Source organism: Oncorhynchus mykiss, chromosome 16 (assembly GCF_057628025.1).
Source record: "Oncorhynchus mykiss isolate SJ-2025 chromosome 16, ASM5762802v1, whole genome shotgun sequence".
Taxonomy (NCBI): domain Eukaryota; kingdom Metazoa; phylum Chordata; class Actinopteri; order Salmoniformes; family Salmonidae; genus Oncorhynchus; species Oncorhynchus mykiss.
The window spans coordinates 12,846,784-12,869,512 of NC_143037.1; the positions used below are offsets into that span (position 1 = coordinate 12,846,784).

General features: G+C 42.3%; 2 protein-coding genes across 5 annotated transcripts in view; both read right to left on the bottom strand.

Annotated features, from left to right (window-relative positions):
• Window positions 1-270: 270 nt before the first annotated feature.
• LOC110491368 (dickkopf-related protein 1) lies at window positions 271-2,136 on the bottom strand. The gene is made up of 4 exons (XM_021564753.3): window positions 1,732-2,136; window positions 1,368-1,509; window positions 1,020-1,151; window positions 271-911 (listed from the first exon to the last, which is right to left on the bottom strand). The coding sequence occupies exons 1-4, from the start codon at window positions 1,939-1,941 to the stop codon at window positions 658-660; spliced, it is 738 nt and encodes a 245-aa protein (XP_021420428.2). The 5' UTR covers window positions 1,942-2,136; the 3' UTR covers window positions 271-657.
• Window positions 2,137-4,146: 2,010 nt separating this feature from the next.
• The window catches only part of LOC110491369 (cGMP-dependent protein kinase 1), a 187,088-nt gene continuing 168,505 nt past the window's right edge, over window positions 4,147-22,729 (bottom strand). For 2 of the 4 annotated variants that reach the window (XM_021564758.3, XM_021564756.3), the window contains exons 9-17: window positions 21,304-21,378; window positions 9,609-9,705; window positions 7,748-7,887; window positions 6,914-7,003; window positions 6,671-6,812; window positions 6,373-6,536; window positions 6,031-6,216; window positions 5,874-5,940; window positions 4,147-5,764 (exon numbers count right to left, since the gene is read on the bottom strand). In XM_021564758.3, coding sequence (XP_021420433.1) covers window positions 5,666-5,764; window positions 5,874-5,940; window positions 6,031-6,216; window positions 6,373-6,536; window positions 6,671-6,812; window positions 6,914-7,003; window positions 7,748-7,887; window positions 9,609-9,705; window positions 21,304-21,378 — 1,060 coding nt within the window. In that variant the 3' untranslated portion in view covers window positions 4,147-5,665. Of the gene's footprint in view, window positions 5,765-5,873; window positions 5,941-6,030; window positions 6,217-6,372; window positions 6,537-6,670; window positions 6,813-6,913; window positions 7,004-7,747; window positions 7,888-9,590; window positions 9,706-21,303; window positions 21,379-22,729 lie in introns of all 4 variants that reach the window. The other 2 variants (XM_021564757.3, XM_021564754.3) reach the window with 1 other exon arrangement.

Here is a 22,729-nt window from a genome sequence, read left to right on the forward strand (position 1 = left end):
GCGCCTTACAGTCAGATGCCGAGCAGTTGTCATACCAGGCGGTGATGCAACCGGTCAGGATGTTTTAGAACTGAAGCAGTGTACATCAATAGTTATAACGGTTGTATACCTTGTAATAAATAGGTCATGTTTGGAATTGGTCGGACTAATTGAACAGCCAATATGACTCCTTTGACGGCATCAATTCATTTCCCCTTTCCCTTGGTAGTTCTCTAAACAAGTGAATTATTACATGCAGTAATGTGCAAATTATTTCGTAAGACGGTTAAATATCGTCACACTCTTTATTTCAAATAAAAAATATAGACATTTATATCAGAATCTATATAAACTCGTATAAATCAGAGTTGATTCATGTAAATAGAGCACCTTCTTCGAATAGTTGTGACTAAAAATAATTAAGTGCCATCATCTATCTATATGTTATGTACAATACAGTAATTTACTGTAATAATCCTATCTCAAGTTCCATAGAGAAACAATCACAACTACTCTTGTCATTTTTGAAGAACAAAATCTGAAAAACCACACAAAAACAGTCCCAATAGAAAACTCCTTCCTCTCCACTTCGCTTGTCGGAAATCACACCCGTCCTTTAGTTTTTGAATTTCCGAAAAGCTACGGAAATCCGTGGATTGCTGCTGACAGTTCGTTGATTCAATGTCTTTGGCAAGTGTGCAGACTTCGAGATGCCTTGCTGTTGTGCTCCCCTCTCTGTGTTCTGCAGGACAAACCGTCTCCACAGTCACACCGTTGAAATATCTCCAAGCCGTGTGTGCCTTTCCTTTGGTGTTTGGTGCAGACCTGACCTTCTTGCACCACTGGCTTGCAGATCTTGGACCAGAAATGGCGCGCACAGCAAAGTCCCTCTGTGCAATCCGAAGACCTCAGGCAGTTCTCACCTTCCAGACCTGAAGAAATAAGTTACATGAGTATATTGTAGGCTTTGTTTATAACAAGACATCGATCGCCCTGAGTCCATTTTCAATAGTACATTTCATAGCTCATTCGTTACATACCTTTTGGGGTTTGTGAAAGATCTTGTGTGGGCAACTTGGAGTGCAGTTCCACTGTAGAGTTCTCCTCGTGTGTATTGAAGATTGGCATTCCGATGTGCTGAAGGATCTCAGGATTGCTGGGCAAACACAGGCCTAGGAAGAAAACAAGAAGATCAAACGAGATGATGTGCTTGAAATTACACTAGCTCCTTCCAAAGAGTGTGTAGAATTACTCAAATTCAACTACACTTCTCTTCAAAAGATCAAAGCAGTGAGGAATGGCATTAGACAACATATTCTAAATGCACGATAAAACATATTAGATTGTGTAATTTAACATGAACGTGTTGGGACTTGTCGGCAAATCACCATTACTGCACTGGTTGCCAGGGCAGCACACAGCGTCCCGGATACAGCGCTTCCTGCGCTTCTTGCATGGGAGACAGGCACCTCGGGACTCCAAGCAGAAACCATGGTCACCGCACTCCTCATCGGCAGAGCAACTCAAAGACTGAAAGAAGAAAGTCAGATGATTCATTTTATGAATTCAACTTTTTAGAATACTTGCCAATTTAAATAGTAGGCTATGTATATTGCTGATGGTAAACTGCTCAATGTAACTATGAGGGAAACTACGGTCCATTTTAAAACCTCCAAATTAAACACAATGGATAGGCTACTTTGATCAATATAAAATTGCCCAGTCTTATGATTTATGGGATGCTGAGCTTACCTGTACGGTATCAATTGCCAGGTTTTGGGTCCCGCTGTCAAATGTAAATTCGTCAGGGTTTGCGCTGACGGGGTGACTCGGACCCGCCACTCCAGGTATGTTCTTGATGGCATTTGAGTTGAGAAACACTGATCCAGCGCATGCAGAATGAAAGTATCCGACCATCATGTAAAAGGCAGCGGAAAAAACGAATGGCAGGATAATTGTCATTGTAGAAATGGTTATTTTGGGGAGAAATGGTTCCAATTTCAATAAGCAATAGTAGCCTATATAGATCGAGGGCAGGTAGGAGCGCACTAGTAAAGCGGAGTAGGGCTACCTCTGTAATCCGATGATTCCTGATGTGCGATTTATACATGTGGAGTTGTTTGCATTCCCGCCCCCAGCTATGTGTAACAAAGGAGTGGATGACATTTCAAAGGGTTCGAGCTCATGACGCATCCCACAGCAAGTAAAGCTACCCACCCATTGGCCGGGAATCCTAATCCAAAACGTCTCGCAATGTTTGTGTCCAATTATCAATGACTCTTCGCGAGATGACATCAAACAGACACCGACACATTCTTTTCTTGGACACGTTACCAGCATTTGAAGCGAGATAATATAAATAGGCATATCACCAAGACGCAGCTACAATGTATAAACGATGGAATAGGATAGGCCTACATTTTACTCATCATTTTTGGCAGTTTATCAACATTTATTGAGAAATGTGCAGCCTCTTTTATCCCACAAAGGTGCCACTTGTACTTCTAGTCAAATATTTCGATAGGATGAAAATACTAACGGGGTGAATGGTACATCGTTTTTCGTTGTAAACCTAGCCTACTGTTTATAAATCAGTTCTAACTTTATAACTATAGTTGCTTTCGTTGACCACAGACGACGCATTGGGTGATTATTCAAGACATTTTCTCCCCATTATGAACAGCATTTGATCGGTAATTGTAAGGAGAGAACTTTGAAATGCACTTGATTAAACAAGGCGGCGAGGATCAAAGGGATATATGCAAATCTCAGAGTGAAAAGTTTACCGAATAAATTACCATTCAGGCTAACTGCTTAAAAAATATGAGTTGATGATTAGCACCCCGCGATAAAGAATTCACATCGGTCTCTCTGAACCTTAATCTGTAGCCTGTAAAACAATTAGACACACAAGTATTCCCTTCCCCTCAGATAAAGATAAAGCCTAACCTCTAAAGCACCTCTTGTGTTGATGTAGTCTGTTGTGCCAATTCCAACAATACTGAGAAAGTAGAGGCATAGGCCTGCTAACCAATAGGTCTATGACAGCTATTTGACAATCAAAAGTTTAAATCAATAATTATTGTAATAATTCTAGAGAGAATTCTAACTATTGCTTAATATCAGGTTATGAAAGACAGTCTGTCTGGTTGGAAAAACATGTCGGGTCTTAAATCAGGAATAGTGGTTTAGAAAAGGGTATATAAAAAAAGGTTAGCCTATAAAATAGAAATACAAACCCAAAACATCTAATTTGAGAAGTTTAAAAAGTGGAAAATGAATAAATATTTAAAAGACTATAGGGAATTGCATCATTTCTGAATAAAATACAAAAAAAGAACAGTTATATTTTAAAGTGATTAAAATATTTTCCAAATCTGAACCATAGCCTAAATAACTGAACCAGCTCCTTGAGAGAAGTATGCAGGAACAAAATACGATTTAACAGTTTCAAAGTGCACGTCTGCCAAATACTTTGGGAAAGCCTTCCTAATAAAGGGCTTTGATGTTGTTGACAGAGGTTAGTTAGGCTATACACTTCATTAAACGTGAATTGGCCGCCTTCATCCCAATTCTTTGGTCTGTAGGCTTTGTTTTAATTGTACATCCAAAGCCTACAGTGGTGTAAAATGAAGCTTGTGTAAAGGCCCCTTTGATGAGGACAGATCAAACAGCCCTGAACCCCCATGCCTTAATCAGACTACAGCAGCCATGGCGTTTTTACAAACAGTCCGTTTGCTCGGCTTTTAGCGGGTTTTACCAGACATTGTACTCAGCCAATTCATTTGGTTGGATGCCAGGTAATCCTGTTTTGAAATGCCTGGTTGCGGCCTAATCCATTCATCCTACAATAGACCCTCCCTAAAGTGTTAAATAAACATACAATCAGTTTATGTTGGATTGAAATAATAAAGCGGCAGACAATTCACTTCCTAGTTTAGCAAGATAATAAGGCTATCTATCGCCCGGAGGGTCAGGTGTTCAGAAAGCTCCCTCCCGTGGTGAGAAAGAGTGACCATCAGACGAAGTAATAACAGTTTACTTATCATGTAATTCGCTCAAATGCGCTGCCTTGTAGTTACAGGCCCAGTACAAAAGACCAGTAAAGATCAGGGAGTAGCCAGAGAACAGCTTCACCAAATAAAAAAAGCAGCATCTCCATTCATATTGATTGAAAGTAACATTTTATTGTAAGAAAAAAGGCATACAAATAGCTGGACTATAAAAAAGCAACGAGCCAAATAACGACGACAGTTTAAGTTGTCTGACCTTGTCATGCAGCATTAAAACAAATATTGAAGATATATTTTGGATGCCATCGAGTTAAGGCACTTTCAATAATGCCAACAAGCCATGTAATGATGCTCAGTACTGGGGTGAGCGACTTCACAGTCAGACTTCACAGTCATTCAGTGGATGATGGCGATAACATGAAAAGATAATTCAAGTTTGAGGAAATATGTCACGATATTTCACTTGACAAAACATTCAAACACAAATATTCAAATTAAATGATGATTTTCATAAGTATATTCTACTTATATACATATCACAAAAATATCAGCACTACATATTTACTTACAGAAATATTTACTTCTGGTCCTACAATAAATAATATTCATAGTTTTTTCAAAGTCAGTATAAACATTTGAAATTATGATAATGTATTTGGGGCCTGTAGAATGGCAGTCATCTTGTCATTCATTTAGAAATTATCATATTGTAAAGGTTCATGTTGATGGGAAATGAATCATGTGAATTGTAGAATAATCTCTATATGACAGACTGACTGTATTTTGCCATGTATCAAAGTCCACTTGCTATCGCCCAAAATTCCCAGTGTTTGACATCACCTCCTGTGTCCCTCTGGTAAGCCTGTTTTTGTATCAGTACCAATTTGCCCTCTAGTGGCAAACAATGTTCTTGGCTGTTTCTCCACTCGATGGCTCGATCATCCCTTTACTTAATAATAAATAACTAAATGGTAATACACTGAAAGTCAAATATGTCCTTGCAACTCAATTTGGCAAAATAGTTTTATCAATCAAACAACTTTGCTATAAACGGTGTAATTACACGTGTTCAATTGTGTGTATGCTTGTGTGCGTTTTCGAATGGAATACAGTACGCATTATACACAATATATAATCTTTATGTGCTGTCATCGTAAGTGTAATATGATACAAAGGAACTTGTAAAAAATAACTTTTTGATTATTGATGACAAGCGTTTAGAAGAGTGTCAACTCCCCTGTTGGAATCGTGGTCCTGAAGACGCTACAACAGACAGCTGGAATCTCCCTCTCAGTCCCACTCGACTCAGTATCACAAGTAATCACTGAAAACACTGGTAAGTGCTAACAGCCACAACATAAACCTAAATATACAAATATGTGACAACAACAAAAAACTCTCCATGAGGCGATCCATGGTTGATGGTGATGTTGGGAGACTGAAGGGGACTTCTGTCAGCTAGACCATTAGTCCCAATGTCACCTCAGAGGAGAGTGGAGCAACATCGGCGAAGGCATCTCGGTGACCCAGAGCGGTACGACTGCCCCCTTCACTGTCACTGTCGGTTCACAGCATCATCAACTGTCTGTCTGTCTATCTGTGCTCTGCAGCCAAACCCTTGAAGGGCTTCCCCAGGAAAGGGGGAGTGGCCAGAGAGGCTACTACACAAGGATTTAAAAATCTGTGTCCCAGCCAGACATGTCATCTGGAGGAGGGTCATCGTTGTCCTCTGGGAAACTGTCAAAGTTGCTTGTGTCAGTTGACGACGAGACCTGATGGAGAAGAGGAGGAGGGGCTGGATTAATGGCATGTCATGCTATAATATTGAAAATTAAGCCTACACTGGCCTGCTATTTTAAAACTATGCATATTTTGACTTACATCAGGGATGATTGGAGGAGTCAGGGTTCCTTTCCTCAACCCCTCCCAGTTAAAGCCTTCAAACCATCTGAGATTCAAACAGAAAAAAAAACTGTTATCTTAGCTGTTGTTTTTTTGGTCTGCAGTGCAATCATGGCCATTAGCTTACTTGACTTACTTGTGCTTTTGGATATCTTTGACTCCATTTTTCAAGTTTCCAAGTCTTTCCGAAGGATTGTCCCTGCATAGTTTCTTTATCAAATTGGCAGCATTTTTGGTGATCTTCTTTGGAAATTCAATCATGTCGATTCCTCTCAGGATAATATTATATGTCTTCATTGGATCTGGCCCTGAAAATGGCGGGCTGAAAAAGAAACAGGAGCATTCATTTAAAAACAAATAGGTGGTCACAGGTATGGGAGACAGTGCAGGCATTCCTTCTGATCCCAGGCACCTATTCTATAGAAGATATACAATAAGATAACCTATGGACAGCCATATCCACAATCGTCCTCCTTACCTTCCAGTCAGGAGTTCGTACATGAGGATCCCCAACGACCAGTAGTCAGCGGAGATGTCATGCCCCTTGTTCAGGATGATCTCAGGTGCCACGTACTCCGGGGTCCCGCAGAAAGTCCATGTCTTCTTCCCAAACCCAATCTTCTTGGCAAAGCCAAAGTCCACCTGTGAAAAGACAGAAGAGCCAATGAGATCCATTGAATGGACACCCTTTCCAGCACGTCCTTTGGGTCTTGAGCCATATTCTTATACTGCAGGTGTGGAGGTGTCTTCGGGACTTTGTGGCTCTGTCCACTCACCAGCTTGGCATAGCCTCTGTGATCCAGGATGAGGTTCTCGGGTTTGAGATCTCGGTAGATGATCCCTTTGGAATGCAGGTAAGCGAAGGCCTCCACCACACAGGCTGTGTAGAACCGCGTGGTGGAGTCTTCAAATGAACCTCTGCAATGATGAAAACAGTGTTCATACATATTAAAGTGATGGGGCCAGGGGGAAAGCAAGGCGACATGGTGTCATTTGAAAGTGAGTTTTATTTTCCATACCTGTCCCTAAGTATGGTCCAGAGCTCTCCCCCAAGGCAAGCCTCCATCAACATGTAGAGATACTTGGCATCTTTGAATGTCCTATATAGCCTGAAACATGAAGAATGTGTAAAATAAAAAACGTGTAAACTGTAAATGACATCCTTTTCTTGAGGATAATGAACAATGGTGTAAAGTACTAAGTAACATACTTTAAAGTACTTCTTAAGTATTGGGGGGTTATCTGTACTTTCCTATTTATATTTTTGGCAACTTTTACTTCACTGCATGTACTTTTTATTACATACATTTTCCCTGACACTCAAAAGTACTCATTACATTTTGAATGCTTAGCAGGACAGGAAAATGGTCCAATTCACACACGTATCAAGAGAACATCCCTGCTCATCCCTACTGCCTCTGATCTGGCGGACTTACTAAACACAAATTCTTTGCTTGTAAATTATGTCTGAGGGTTGGAGTGTGCCCAACAAAAAAAACATCTAAAATTGGGCCATCTGGTTTGCTTAATATCAGGAATTTGAAACTATTTATACTTTTACTTTCGATACTTAAGCACATTTTAACAATTCCATTTACTTTTGACAATTAAGTATATTTAAAACCAAATACTTTTATACTTTTACTCAAGTTGTATTTTACAGGGTGACTTTCACTTTTACTTTAGTAATTTTCTATTAAGGTATCTTTACTTTTACTCAAGTATAACAATTGAGTACTTTTTCCACCACTGATAATGAAGCAGTCTATGTGTAAAGATACCAGGAGAGATACCTGGCTGAGATTGCGCAACCTCTCTACATCTAGCTAGTATCTGACTGTATCTATAGTGACCTGACAATGAAGTCCGAGTGGGCCTCCTGCATGATCTGCTTCTCGGAGCGGATGTGCTCCTGTTGCCGCGTGTCCACGATGTGCCTCTTCTTCAGGATCTTCATCGCAAATGTTTTGATCTCATCACTTTTGAGCTGCACCTGTAGAAGGACACAGACGATGCAAGGTAATTGAGCATCTCAAGGTCAACGACCACTAAAAGCAAATTGAACAACATCTGCGTTGTAAACAAGTACTTGCTGTGAAGAGCAAGTCTTAGTTCAGCCATTTTAACACTTGTTCTATAGGGGCCCAGTAATAGCAGATGCGTCATGGGTCTATTCGTGACGCCTGACGACTTGGAAATAGTTTAACCGGGAACAGACATTCTTCACATTGCGTATCTCAGGGAGCACCTACATGTCCGAGATCATTCAATACCCGGGCTGTCATTCAATCCCAGGGCAGTGAACACGATGCCTGGGGGCAGGAGAAAGGCCACTTGATTTTACTGAGGTTGCCGCATTGCCTAAAATAGGGCAGGGGATTCCTCTTTAGGAAAAGCTGGGCTTTTCCTTTGCCTTAACTCTCTGAGACCCCGCTGGTCCACATTGCGCCATGCTAGCGCTCACCTGATCTCTCCCTCTCAACTTTTCTCTGTCTGTTTACATGCTTTCATGTGTATGGTTTAAAATCTGATTTTATTACTGTGGCTGTGTCAGCTGTTTAAGTTTATTTACATTTTTACTGACAAAATGATGATTGCGCATTGCATTCAAAATATGTTAATATATATAATATAATTTGTGTGTAATTATAAACTGGGTGGTTCGAGCCCTGATTGCTGATTGTCTGACAGCCATGGTATATTGGCCAGATACCACACCTCCTCGGGGCTTATTGCTTAATTATAAGCCAATCAATGTTATAACTAGACATAATTGATGTCTTGGCCCACATTTGGTGTTAGTAAACATCACAAATATATTATGCCTATACTACATATTCAAGCAGGATGAAGTTGGAATGTTTCTGAGAACTCATTTGCTATGTGACACTTTGGGTCATGCAGATTGGCATTTATTGGGATGATTCTTGTTCTGGAGGCAGACCTGAGCGATTTCCACTAATGTGCAAGCTGCAAAGTCAAAATTGTCTGAATTGTAAAAATGCATAAAAATAAAATGTGCTTTTTGGTCTTAATTTAAGGTTAGAGTTAGGCATAAGGTTAGAGTTGGGTTTACAATCAGAATTTATGACTTTGTGGCTGTGCCAGCTAGTGACTACCCTGCAGAGCTGCCTCCAGTACATGAGTCATCCCAATAAATGCCATCCTGCGTGGGTCACAAGGCAGGGCTCCATTACCTATTCTGCCCTTATAGTGGAAAGTTACTTTGAATAGACATTCTGGACCTGAGCTGGCTGAGACTGCTCCATTATAGAACAAGAAGACCCACTGGTCCTTCCTATGTTATCTGATATCACTCAATTACATTCAAACTTCCCTCTTTATTCCCTGCCAATGGTTTAAAATGAAATAGGACATGTGCCTCAGGCACGGTCTGGAAATGTAGAGCTCCACAAATCAGGCCTTCGATAGATTCAACAAGGTGTCTGCACCGAATGACGTTCCCTTGAAATTAAATCATTGGCAGTAATCGTGTTTACCCTTCAGAACATCCTAGCAGTTTTACCATCGTGGAAAAAGTAACATTATTATCGATGAGCAACCGTGTCTATTCAGTCGACCCAGTTGACACTGTAGGACAAGACATTGGAAGTGTAACAGCATACAAAGAGAGAAAGGGAGGGAGAGAGAGAGAGAGACAGAGAGAGAGAGAGAGACATTATAGACAATACATACTTTATTTAAACATCCTACCAGCTCCACGCGTCCGAAACCTCCGACCCCCAACGTGTCAATGATGTTGAAGTCCACCAGCTTCAGGTTACAGAAGAAGGCGTTCTCCGCTTCGTATCTGCATTTTTTGAAGTGGAAAAAGGGAAACTTCTTAGAAGTCTGGATGGAGTAGGAGGTGATTGGGAATGACAGTGGCGGGGATGGAGCCGGGAGACTGTTCTGGCGCTCCCTTTCTTTCCGCACTGGGAAAGGTATCACCAACTCACGCATCTTGTCCTCACTTTGGTCTGACCAAGTAAAGTACTGAAAAACAATCAATTGGACCCCTCTGGCAAAAGTCAATGATATGGTCAATATAAATAAATTATCTGCCTTGCAGGACAAAGATGTTATGTTGCTTCACGAACACGTTCTACACAGCATCTGTAAGAGTTCTTTCTCGAAAGTGGAGTTAAGGTGCCATTTCCAGTTCACATTTCGAGGGTTGGAATATAGCTTTATCTGTATGTGGAAGATTGGTGTATTGGCCAGGTCTTCAGATTCTGTCTGCATGTATCTCAGTCTGTCTAGGCTTCCTCAGTCCTCTGGGTGTTGATTTCAGAGTCCAACAATTACAACCTTCAAGGTAGACATCCGTACTTTGAAGTAACAACCAGGAGTATTGCAAACAAAACAAAGGAAATAGACAGACATAGACTTCTGGTAGAGGTATCCCTCTAAAAGTTCAATCCAAGAAAGTTGAATCCAACACTGATAAAACGTGTGCTCTGCAGACGGCAATGAACGTTACAGTACACCTTCTTAGACCACAAGTTAAGAAGAGACTAAAGCCTTGAAACCAGACTGCAGGACAGCGAGCGACTAAGGTGTGTCCATGCCAAAACAAAAAGCCAAATGTTCTCAGCTCCAAGTACCAGTGACTACTAATACTGCCTGGCTGATCCCACTGGTATTTTTAGCACGTGGACATTGCTTGAGGTTTGCCCAGTTATCAAGGCTCTCACACCTTTCCCTGCTGCCAAACTGAGCCTCCATCATCTGCAAGGCCTTACACCTCACTGATAAACTTCAGCTGCTGATCACATCTCCATAGAAAACCACTATGGACAGGATTTGGTCCCTCACTGTGCTGATGTGGAGAGAGTAATTTTCCTGATTTCCCGATTAGTTTGAACCAACTTGGTTGTTAATGACAATCATGAAGGACGGTCTTCAATTCAGCTAATTGGTGAATAAGTGAATAATCAATTATTCACTCCTACACTCTTAGTAAAAAAAAGGTGCTATCTAGAACCTAAAATGGTTCTTTGTCTGTCCACATAGGAGTTCCCTTTGAATAACCCTATTTGGTTCCAGGTAAAATCATTTTGGGTTCCATGTAGAACCCTTTCCACAGAGGGAACATGGAACCCAAAAGGGTTCTACCTGGAACTCCTATGGGGATAGCCGAATAACCCTTTGGGAATCCTTTTTCCTAATAGTGTATAATAATCGTGTGTGGTTGTATGGAAAATCTACCAGATATACATGCCTGGAAGAAGGCCTGAAAATATCCTGTGAACAGGGGCGATCAGGTTGTTTCCCTGCAGTGAACAGACATCTGAGCTCCCGAGTGATCCCCAGGATCTGTTGGGAATGTGACTAAGTGTCGGCTTCAACTGTCCCATTTTATGCTGGGAATTATCTCCCATCTTCAATGTGAGTTTGAAGTGATCAAAACAGGGAGGACCCATGTCATTTTAGTAGTATAACCTCAACACACACCCACTGTATCACATGATGCTGGTGGGAAGTGAGTCCCAAGAGACAGGGGAAGAGTGGAGTGGTTACTGGCTACTAGCCACTTCTGTGACAAGCTTCTAGGAAAGTGATGACATCTTCGCACTCCCTGGCAGTGTGTAGAACCTGACACCAGCCAATAAGAGAGGAACATGATGGGGGCCTGGGAGGGGGCAAACGACTACATCGAGGGATGAATCACACCATCCACACACCAACACATCAACCTGGGTTGGCCCTCAGTCTTCACACAACAAGTGCCACTGGCTTTTTATGAGCTATTGGAATCAGAAATGGAAAAAGTCTTGCATCTCAACACGGGTTGGGTGCCTTGCCAGATGTAAGCCGTTACTGAGGCCAATGTCAACCAAACGCACATGGGCTGACCGCTCATCGGAATGGTGACCCACTACTGAAACACTACTCTTTATGCCGAACAATAGGTTCAGGGCTTATAGGTCGACTCTCAACTGAGGCTGTGTAGACGGTATAAAGGCCTTACCGAAGGCCACCCAATAATTTCAAACTTTTACAGGACCAAATATCTAGTCAATGTCTAATTAAATGCTCAACTCATGCAAATTGTATTTTTATAGTTCTAATAGAATGTGTCGTATTTCAAATCTGTGTGAATCCTAGGGTTTTTGTTTTCTGTTTATATAGTAACAGTTTTTTTTACCCCCCAAATGTGGCCACCTGACTTGTTGTGGAGTCTATTCCGCCACTCAACTCTCTCGAGGCCTTAAGTGGTAAAAGGTTACGGGTGGGGTGTCACATGATGTAATTGGTGGGCTGCTGACAGAAGCTATGCTGAGTGATGTCTTCAGTGGACAGGACTGAGAGGGGACTCAGCGGTGTGGTGATTCTCCACAACGTCGTCAGTCAGTCCCATTCTTCTGTCCCAGGGTAAGCCCATGACTTTGATAAAGCTGTGACGAGGTTTAGGTTAACAGGGATCTTCTCCTAAATCAAGATGGTGAATGTAGACACAAGATTGAATTCTAGACTCTCAAACCATATGGATATTTTTTCGCTGCCCTTATTTTGAAGCCTACTGACCTAAGATGACCCTTTACACAACGCCATATAGCCTACAATCCTTTCCGGGTGCTAGAAAAGACATGTCTTCAAACCACAACATTTCATCATATGGATACTAAAGCCACACAATGTCCTGTTATGAGACACGAATACTTAAAAAAATGTTTTTATCCAATTCAATTTATCTATGCTACTGCCCCCTTGCCCCTCAAAATACCTGACCTGCTGCTGAAAAGTGTGATCACAACACAACAGTCGCATTCCTCCATTCTGACATGTTCACTACACTATTGCTGCCGTGGCAGCTGTCAAAATATACGCTAAGTCCGAACCTGTGGCTGGATGAGGCCGCTCACCTCAGGGGTCAATGCACAACTAAGACCGACCCATAGGTGTTTGACCCCCACATGGCTCACAATAAAGCGACCACATGGGCAGAGACGACAAAAAAAAACATCCTTATTGAAACCAGCTGCCAGGTGTGAACATACAATGCAGTATTTTGACCCGATTACGCCCCCTTGATCTGCGGACCTGACAACTCAAGCCTGGGTCAGTTCAACACGGTGTTATCCTTGTCACATTGTGTTTCGTTCATTCAGGCTACCTTGTATCTTGTATTGTAAGTAATGCACGTGTTGATCAATCGTGCAGCCTTTGATGTTGTTGACTTTTGATGATCTCAAAACGATTTGACTCCCACCATGTACTCGTAATTGTAGCTTGAATTGAATTTAGCTACTGCCCTATTTTCTATTAAACTTCTATTGAACTGTTGGTTGAATACACTAGTATTCTTTAAAGAATCCTTTTTGGTTCCAGGTAGAACTCTTTTGGTTCTAGGTAGAGCCCTTTTGGGTTCCATGTAGAACCCTTTCCACAGAGGGGCACAGCCTATGGGCAGAGCTGAAGAACCCTTTTTCCTAAGACTGTAGCTTTAACCCTTACCTTAACTATTTTTAAACTTTAAATAGGGTTGGGACGTACCAAGGATCCCAGACAGCAAGGATCGGGATCTATGGGAGGGATCGCCTCACATAACTCATGTCCACAAAAACAGGGGTTACATTCAAGTCTGAGTTACCCATAATATCTCATGTCAGGATTTTACCACATGACTCCACTGCACTGGCACTATTCAAAGAGACATTGCCTAGGCTGGGACTAAAGGCCAAATACAAAAATAAACTCCTCTTTCATAAGTGTCTTTCAAGATTCTTTCAAGATTTCAAGATTGTATTTCAGTAGTAAACAGGTAACACGCTCCCTTGATTTACCAATAGCATTACAGATAATGTCAATGAGTTGATCAAGAATTTGAAATGTAACTTTTTGAAGATAAATTAAATCAACGTTTATTCACCGAATACAACAACAGGTGTAGGTAGACCTTACAGTGAAATGTTTACTTACAGTCCCTAACCAACAGTGCAATTTTTAAGTACCTCTCTCTTAAATAATGTGATTATGAAATAAGTTGAGCCTAACTAAAAAAGTTCAGTTAGGCTCATAAACATTAAGAGACAGTAGAAAAGACCTCTACAACAAAACGGGGAGACTGAATTGAGTTCAAGAGCTCTCTATCACACACGTGAAAACCGCAAGGTCAGAAAACCACAAGGTCAGCGCTTCTGGCCGGGCTTCCCTGTTGCCACATATAGAAGCTGTTTATACCCCTACCACTGAATCGCCTCAGAAAACCAATACGTGTTTAGAACACAGGTGGCTGGTGACACCTTAATCTGGGAGGACGGGCTTATAGTAATGCTGCAACGAAGTAAATAGAATGGTATCAAACACATCAAACACATGGTTTCCATGTGTTTGATACCATTCCATTCACTCCATTGCAGAAATTATTATAAGCCTGTCCTCCCCTCACCAGCCTCCAGTACTTTAGAGGAACCGAGTTGAAACAGCTGTCCCGGAGCTGTCCCGCACCCTCTAATGTTTACAAATATAGAACCTGTTCCACCTGGGGAGGCAGAAAAAGGAGAGCCTGGGGAGGGTACAGCCAGGGAACATAGGAACATACGGAACCTTAGGGACACAGAGGAGGGAGGTAGGGGGGCAGAGTATACCAGCCTGAACCCCGCAAGCTTTTCCAGACCCCCCCCTGCCACCGTGTGGTGTCACCTTTAGCGTGAGAGACCCTTATGGTGGTGGACGCAACCTGCCCTCTGCACAGAGCAGGCCCTTCTGGCTAAGGGTCAAGAGAGAGAGAGAGAGAGAGAGAGAGAGAGAAAGCCAGGGACACAGAGCCAGCAGAAGGCTTGGGACCCTGATCAACAGGCTGATTGATGGGAGAAAGCCAGGGACACAGAGCAACAGAAGGCTTGGGACCCTGATCAACGGGCTGATTGGTGGGAGAAAGCCAGGGACACAGAGCCAGCAGAAGGCTTGGGACCCTGATCAACGGGCTGGTTAATGGGAGAAAGCCAGGGATACAGAGCAAGCAGAAGGCTTGGGACCCTGATCAACGGGCTGATTGATGGAAGAAAGCCAGGGACACAGAGCCAGCAGAAGGCTTGGGACCCTGATCAAAGGGCTGATTGATGAGAGAAAGCCAGGGACACAGAGCCAGCAGAAGACTTGGGACCCTGATCAACGGACTGATTGATGGGAGAAAGCCAGGGACACAGAGCCAGCAGAAGGCTTGGGACCCTGATCAACGGACTGATTGATGGGACTGCTGGAATTGTAGTAGCAGCCGACTGTATTACTATACATGGGAACTACGTTTGCCTATTTACAATTTTACTGTAGTTGTCGATGTTACCAAGAAAACGTAACACATTTTATTAAAAAAAAATTTATTTCACCTTTATTTAACCAGGTAGGCAAGTTGAGAAGAAGTTCTCATTTACAACTGCGACCTGGCCAAGATAAAGCAAAGCAGTTCGACACATAACAACACAGAGTTAAACATGGAGGAAAACAAACATACAGTCAATAATACAGTAGAAAAATAAGTCTATATACAATGTGAGCAAATGAGGTGAGATAAGGGAGGTAAAGTTCATAAATAGGCCATGGTGGCGAATTAAATACAATATAGCAATTAAAACACTGGAATGGAAGATTTGACAGTAGATGATTGTGCAATGTAGAAATACTGGGGTGCAAAGGAGCAAAATAAATAAATAAATACAGTAGGGGATGGGGTAGTAGTTTGGGCTATTTATAGATGGGCTATGTACAGGTGCAGTGATCTGTGAGCTGCTCTGACAGCTGGTGCTTAAAGCTAGTGAGAGAGATAAGTGTTTCCAGTTTCAGAGATTTTTGTAGTTCGTTCCAGTCATTGGCAGTAGAGAACTGGAAGGAGAGGCGGCAAAATTGGCTTTGGGGATGACAAGTGAGATATACCTGCTGGAACGCGTGCTACGAGTGGGTGCAGCTATGGTGACCAGCGAGCAGAGATAAGGGGGACTTTACCTAGCAGGGTCTTTTAGATGACCTGGAGCCAGTGGGTTTGGCGGCGAGTATGAAGCGAGGGCCAGCCAACGAGAGCGTACAGGTCACAGTGGTGGATAGTATATAGGGCTTTGGTGACAAAACGGATGGCACTGTGATAGACTGCATCCAATTTGTTGAGTAGGGTGTTGGAGGCTATTTTGTAAATGACATTGCCGAAGTCGAGGATCGGTAGGATGGTCAGTTTTACGAGGGTATTTTTGGCAGCATGAGTGAAGGATGCTTTGTTTTGCGAAATAGGAAGCCAATTCTAGACTTAACTTTGGATTGGAGAGGTTTTATACGAGTCTGGAAGGAGAGTTTACAGTCTAACCAGACACCTAGGTATTCGTAGTTGTCCACATATTCTAAGTCAGAACCGTCCAGAGTAATGATGCTGGATGGGCGGGCAGGTGCAGGCAGTGATTGGTTCAAGAGCATGCATTTAGTTTTACTTGTATTTAAGAGCAGTTGGAGGCTCCGGAAGGAGAGTGGTATGGCATTGAAGCTCGTCTGGAGGGTTGTTAATTAACACAGTGTCCAAAGAAGGGCCAGAAGTATACAGAATGGTGTCGTCTGCGTAGAGGTGAATCAGAGACTCACCAGCAGCAAGAGCGACATCATTAATATATACAGAGAAGAGAGTCGGCCCAAGAATTTAACCATGTGGCACCCCCATAGAGACTGCCAGAGGACCGGACAACAGGCCCTCAGATTTAGAACACTGAACTCTGTTGGAGAAGTAGTTGGTGAACCAGGCGAGGCAATCATTTGAGAAACCAAGGCTGTTGAGTCTGCCGCTGAGGATGTGGTGATTGAAAGCCTTGGCCAGGTCAATGAATACGGCTGCACAGTATTGTTTCTTATCGATGGTGGTTAAGATATTGTTTAGAACCTTGAGCGTGGCTGAGGTACACCCATGACCAGCTCTGAAACCAGATTCATAGCGGAGAAGGTACGATGGAATTCGAAATGGTCGGTGATCTGTTTGTTGACTTGGCTTTCGAAGACCTTAGAAAGGCAGGGTAGGATAGATATAGGTCTGCAGCAGTTTGGGTCAAGAGTGTGTCCCCCTTTGAAGAGGGGGATGACCGCAGCTGCTTTCCAATCTTTGGGAATCTCAGACGACACGAAAGAGAGGTTGAACAGGCTAGTAATATGGGTTGCAACAATTCCGGCAGATCATTTTAGAAAGAAAGGGTCCAGATTGTCTAGCCCGACTGATTTGTGGGGGTCCAGATTTTGCCGCTCTTTCAGAACATCAGCTGTCTGGATTTGGGAGTAGGAGAAATGGGGAATTATTAAGAATTAAGAATTGGGCTAATTCAACATGGGAAATACTAGCTAGCACCTCTGCAAATTGGATATATTTGTGGAAATAAATCATAACTTTATTTCCAAAAAGAGTGACAATTATAGATTTCCTTTCCTGTTTGTATTTCCTTTCAGATAATGCTTCGTTTTTCACGTGTAGATCAGAAAACCTAAAATAGAGTTTGTTTTCCCAGAAACACCACAAAGCCCATTTTAACAACTAGGCCTACAGGTATCTCACTAACTAATGAATGTTATTAGACTCCATGGACACAAATGGAGTCTGGTCTGTTTACTTAGTCATTGCAGACACCTTATTGTGGGTGCTGTATATTTAATTGACCCAACCGCATACTCAAATGATGTGTTCTCTATACTCCATCCCATGACTGATGAAGTTATGAGAGTCCTGTCTGTCTCTATAGAGCTCGCCAGCTTGTAGTCCTAAAAATCAGGAAATTACTTACCTCTGGTTCGTTCATCCATTACTATAGGGGAAAATGAATGGGGAAAGAATGGGGTTTTGGGACAAACGCTGAAAATAAGGTCTGTGGTAAACAAAGGCTTATGAGATCTGATACGTTTTGTTCTTTAAGATAATACCAGTGGCCTTTATGTGTTTTATGTACATGATTACATGCAGTGCTTTCGGAAAGTATTAAAACCCCTTTACTTTTCCCACATTTTGTTATGTTACAGCCTTATTCTAAAATGGATTCAATAAAACAATTTACTCATCAATCTACTACACACAATACTCAATAATGACAAAGCGCAAACAGGTTTTTAGACATTTTTGCTAAATTATTTTAAACAAAAACCAGAAATACCTTATTTACATAAGTATTCAGACCCTTTGCTATGAGACTCGAAATTAAGCTCAGGTACATCCTGTTTCCATTGATCATCCTTGAGAGTCCACCTGTGGTAAATTCAATTGATTGGACATGATTTGGAAAGGCACAAGCCTGTCTATATAAGGTCGTCCCACAGTAGACAGTGCATGTCAGAGCAAAATCCAAGCCATGAGGTCGAAGGAATTGTCAGTAGAGCTCCAAGACAGGATTGTGTCAAGGCACAGATCTGGGGAAGGGTACCAAAACATTTTTGCAGCATTGAAGGTCCCCAAGAACACAGTGGCCTCCATCATTCTTGAATGAAAGACGTTTGGAACCACCAAGACTCTTCATAGAGCTGGCTGCTGGCCAAATTGAGCAATCGGGGGAGAAGGGTCTATGTCAAGAAGGTGAACAAGAACCCAATGGTCACTCTGGCAGAGCTCCAAAGTTCCTCTGTGGAGATGGGATAACTTTCCAGAAGGGCAACCATCTTTGCAGCATTCCACCAATCAGGCCTTTATGGTAGAATGGCCAGGCTCAAGTCACTCCTCAGTAAAAGGTACATGACAGCCTGCTTGGAGTTTGCCAAAAGGCACCTAAAGACTCTCAGACCATGAGAAACAAGATTCCCTGGTCTGATGAAGCCAAGATTAAACTATTTTTGGCCTGAATGCCAAGCGTCACATGCTGGAGGAAACCTGGCTCCATCCCCATGGTGAAGCATGGTAGGGGCAACATCATGCTGTGGGGGTGTTATTCAGCGGCAGTGACTGGGAGACTAATCAGGATCGAGGCAAAGATGAACGGAGCAAAGTACAGAGAGATCCTTGATGAAAACCTGCTCCAGAGCACTCAGAGCCTCAGACTGGGGCGAAGGTTCACCTACCAACAGGACAATGACCCTAAGCACACAGCCAAGACAACGCAGGAGTGGCTTCGGGACAAGTCTCCGAATGTCCTTGAGTGGACTAGCCAGAGCAGGGACTTGAAGCCGATCGAACATCTGTGCAGCAACCTGACAGAGCTTGAGAGGATCTGCAGAAAAGAGTCTGAAAAACAAATACAGGTGTCCCAAGCTTGTAGCGTCATACCCAAGAATACTCGAGGCTGTAATTGCTGCCAAAGGTGCTTGAACAAAGTACTGAGTAAAGGGTCTGAATACTTATGTAAATGTGATTTTTTTAAATATCAATTAGAAAAAATGTATAAAAAATAACGTTCTTTATTTGTTATTATGGGGTATTGTGTGTAGAGTGATAAGGGGAGAAACACAATTTAATACATTTTAGAATATGGCTGTAACGTAACAAAATGTGGAACAATTCAAGAGGGTCTGAATACTTTCCGAAGGCACTGTAAATGCTTAAAAATTCACCAGATTTAATGTAATCTGATGAAGATTATCTCATAGAACAAAACCTATAAGACCTAAACCTGTGTTTACCACAGACCTTATTTCCGGTGTTCATCCAACCCCCCCCCCCCCCCCAAAAAAAAAAACATGCATTTCCTCATAGGCTATGGCACAACACTTACGATACCATGACAACAACAGATGTTAGAGATGATGGAGGAACCACAAAAGTATCTTGAGGGGTGAGCACACAGGTCTACGGCCTGTTTCATTACCAATAATAATATATCTCAATTTAGGACTTGGCCATAATCAGCTCCTGTACTAAGGATCACTGACCACAAAAAGAGGGGGTACTTGCATCATTTTCAAATTATATAAAGTAGTATTGAAAGAGCTTCACAATGCCAAATGAAATGCTATCTGAGACACACACACCAGGCCCCCTGACAATGGAGGACACTGCTGCATATATGGCTAGTGACAGATGGGCTCCTCATGGCTCTAGGGACAGATGTCTTCTTCATGGCTCTAGGCTAGGGACAGATGTCCTCTTCATGGCTCTAGGCTAGGGACAGATGTCCTCCTCAAGGGTCTAGGGACAGATGGACTTCCTCATGACTCTAGGGACAGATGGCCTTTCCTCATGGCTCTAGTGACAGATGAACTTCCTCATGGCTCATGGGACAGATTGGCTCCTCATGGCTCTAGGGACAGATTGACTTCCCATGGCTCTAGGGACAGATTGGCTCCTCATGGCTCTAGGGACAGATGGACTCCCCATGGCTCTAGGGACATATTGGCTCCTCATGGCTCTAGGGACAGATGGGCTCCCCATGGCTCTAGGGACAGATTGGCTCCTCATGGCTCTATGGACAGATGGGCTCCCCATGGCTCTAGGGACAGATGGGCTCCCCATGGCTCTAGGGACCGATTGGCTCCCCATGGCTCTAGGGACAGATGGGCTCCCCATGGCTCTAGGGACAGATGGGCTCCCCATGGCTCTAGGGGCCAGACGACCGACTACTCTGTCACCATGATGTGTTATCTGGGCTGCACGTTTGTGAGTGAGCCCCCTCATACAGACAGTTATTACCCACGTCAATGACAAACATGGGATTTAATTGCACGCCATTTAACATAGGAGTTGTTCAATACCTATCTGCTTTGAGTTGATGAAAACAATGGTTAATATTATCTCAAAGAACATGCAGTTTGTTGCTTGACATACTTCAGCAGCAGAAACAGGAGAGCGGAGTGTTTCCAAACTCTGTTATGAGAACAATATGTGCCCGTGACACAAATCAGTTTTCAAGAGCAGCATGTATCGTTAGCCTGCTTACTAACCAACTACAATATGTTCTAAGTTCAGCGAAATACAAACCCAATGTGTCTTCTCTAATTAAAATGACAAGCTGAAGACAAGACCACTATAACTGAATCACTATTATCGGTTGGATTCCTCATATTCCTCATTTTCCCACTAATCAGGAAATCAAGAAAGCATTCTAAACTCCAGAGCTCAACAATTGTAGCAGGGACTGGGGTAGGATTCACATGTAACTAAAGCCGTTGGGCTGGATGAAGTTTCTCTTTATGGAAAGCCGTTGCAGCAGAGATAATTATATCCAGGAAGAGGTCAGAGGAACGGCAAGACAGATGAAACAAGACTAATTAACTCCAAGCATCGACTACAACCTCATCTGGTTTTGCAATGGCTAGGGGAGTTTAGTGTTGTTGTATTGTTGTAATGAGGTGTGCTTGAGGGGTGTTAGTTGCATGTATATATGTATACAGTATCTAGTGTATATGTATGTGTGGGTGTATAAGGAAACGGGAATATGTGTGACGCTAATGATGCCCTGTATGTAGACGATGCACAATTTTGGACATCGGATGCATGTAGGGAACTGTATGTGAAGAGTGAGATACTTACTTGGCTTTGGCCCCTGCATCCTCATAGCCTTTGTTTGAGACATCCTCGAGGCCCCCGATCAAGTGCTTAAATGAACTGAAAGTGAAGACAGAGTCACATTAATCATTGACTACCTAAAACACCTAGGTTACAATAACTTATGGTTGTATCTCAATGATCTCTCCTAAAACACCTAGGTTACAATAACTTATGGTTGTATCTCAATGATCTCTCCTAAAACACCTAGGTTACAATAACTTATGGTTGTATCCCAATGATCTCTCCTAAAACACCTAGGTTACAATAACTTATGGTTGTATCCCAATGATCTCTCCTAAACACCTAGGTTACAGTAACTTATGGTTGTATCTCAATGATCTCTCCTAAAACACCTAGGTTACAATAACTTATGGTTGTATCTCAACGATCTCTCCTAAAACATATAGGTTACAGTAACTTGTGGTTGTATCTCAATGATCTCTCCTAAAACACCTAGGTTACAATAACTTATGGTTGTATCTCAATGATCTCTCCTAAAACACCCAGGTTACATTAACATATGGTTGTATCCCAACGATCTCTCCTAAAACATATAGGTTACAATAACTTATGGTTGTATCCCAATGATCTCTCCTAAAACATAAATGACAGAAAACAGCCTATGCCTACGCCAATCCAATGCTTTTCCATTTGTGGGGAGTAGTCAACGAGTGCACACTTCAGGAGAAAGGAGAGATTATTGGGACGTAGCCATGCTGCTATTGTTACAAATGTTCACTGAGTTCAGCATTATTAATACATGAGACACAGGAGGGCAGCAAATCACCACAAATCTGTCACAAAAATCAATCTCGGAAAAAAGCTTTGAGCAGAGTGAGACAATTTGATGAATTTGAGACAATGTTTGAATAACAGCAAACATAATCCCCTGGTAATTTTGTGCTGGTTGAGCCACAGGATTGTAATTGAGCAAAGCAAAAGCGTGGTATCTCCCATTTTGGTTCCAAATGAATCACACTAAGTAGGTTTTCTGTAACATGTTAAAAATAGGTTAAAAGATGGCTTCCGCTACTGGGACAAAACTGTCTTTGAATAGTACTTTCCCCTCCCCAAACACCTTCAGTGTTAACGTGACATCCATCTCAGAGTACTCACTCTATAGAATAGATTGTTATTATTATGAATCTATACATAGTCTATTTATGCTTTAGAGGATTGAATTATTCTGATTAAATCTCTCACAATAGTGAGACGCATGGGAGGAGAGCAGACATGCTTGTCTCAGTTTGACGGAGGAAATGCTTTAGAACGATCAAAAGATCTGATTGTCCAAAAGTAATATAGTAGTTTGAATGAAAGGTTTATATCTGTTCTTTTGGAAGTCAACAATATAATGTCTGCCGGCCCACAGTTTGAACATTCAAAAGGCAATCTTCAGTTTTCTGTC

Bases quoted from the DNA above. Each gene is read 5' to 3' on its own strand.
- LOC110491368 (XM_021564753.3), bottom strand. From the start codon at position 1,941: ATGACAATTATCCTGCCATTCGTTTTTTCCGCTGCCTTTTACATGATG. The intron at 1,510-1,731 runs GTAAGCTCAGCA...TTCTTCTTTCAG, and splicing joins TGGCAATTGATACCGTACAG to TCTTTGAGTTGCTCTGCCGA. The intron at 912-1,019 runs GTATGTAACGAA...TTATTTCTTCAG, and splicing joins TCTTTCACAAACCCCAAAAG to GTCTGGAAGGTGAGAACTGC.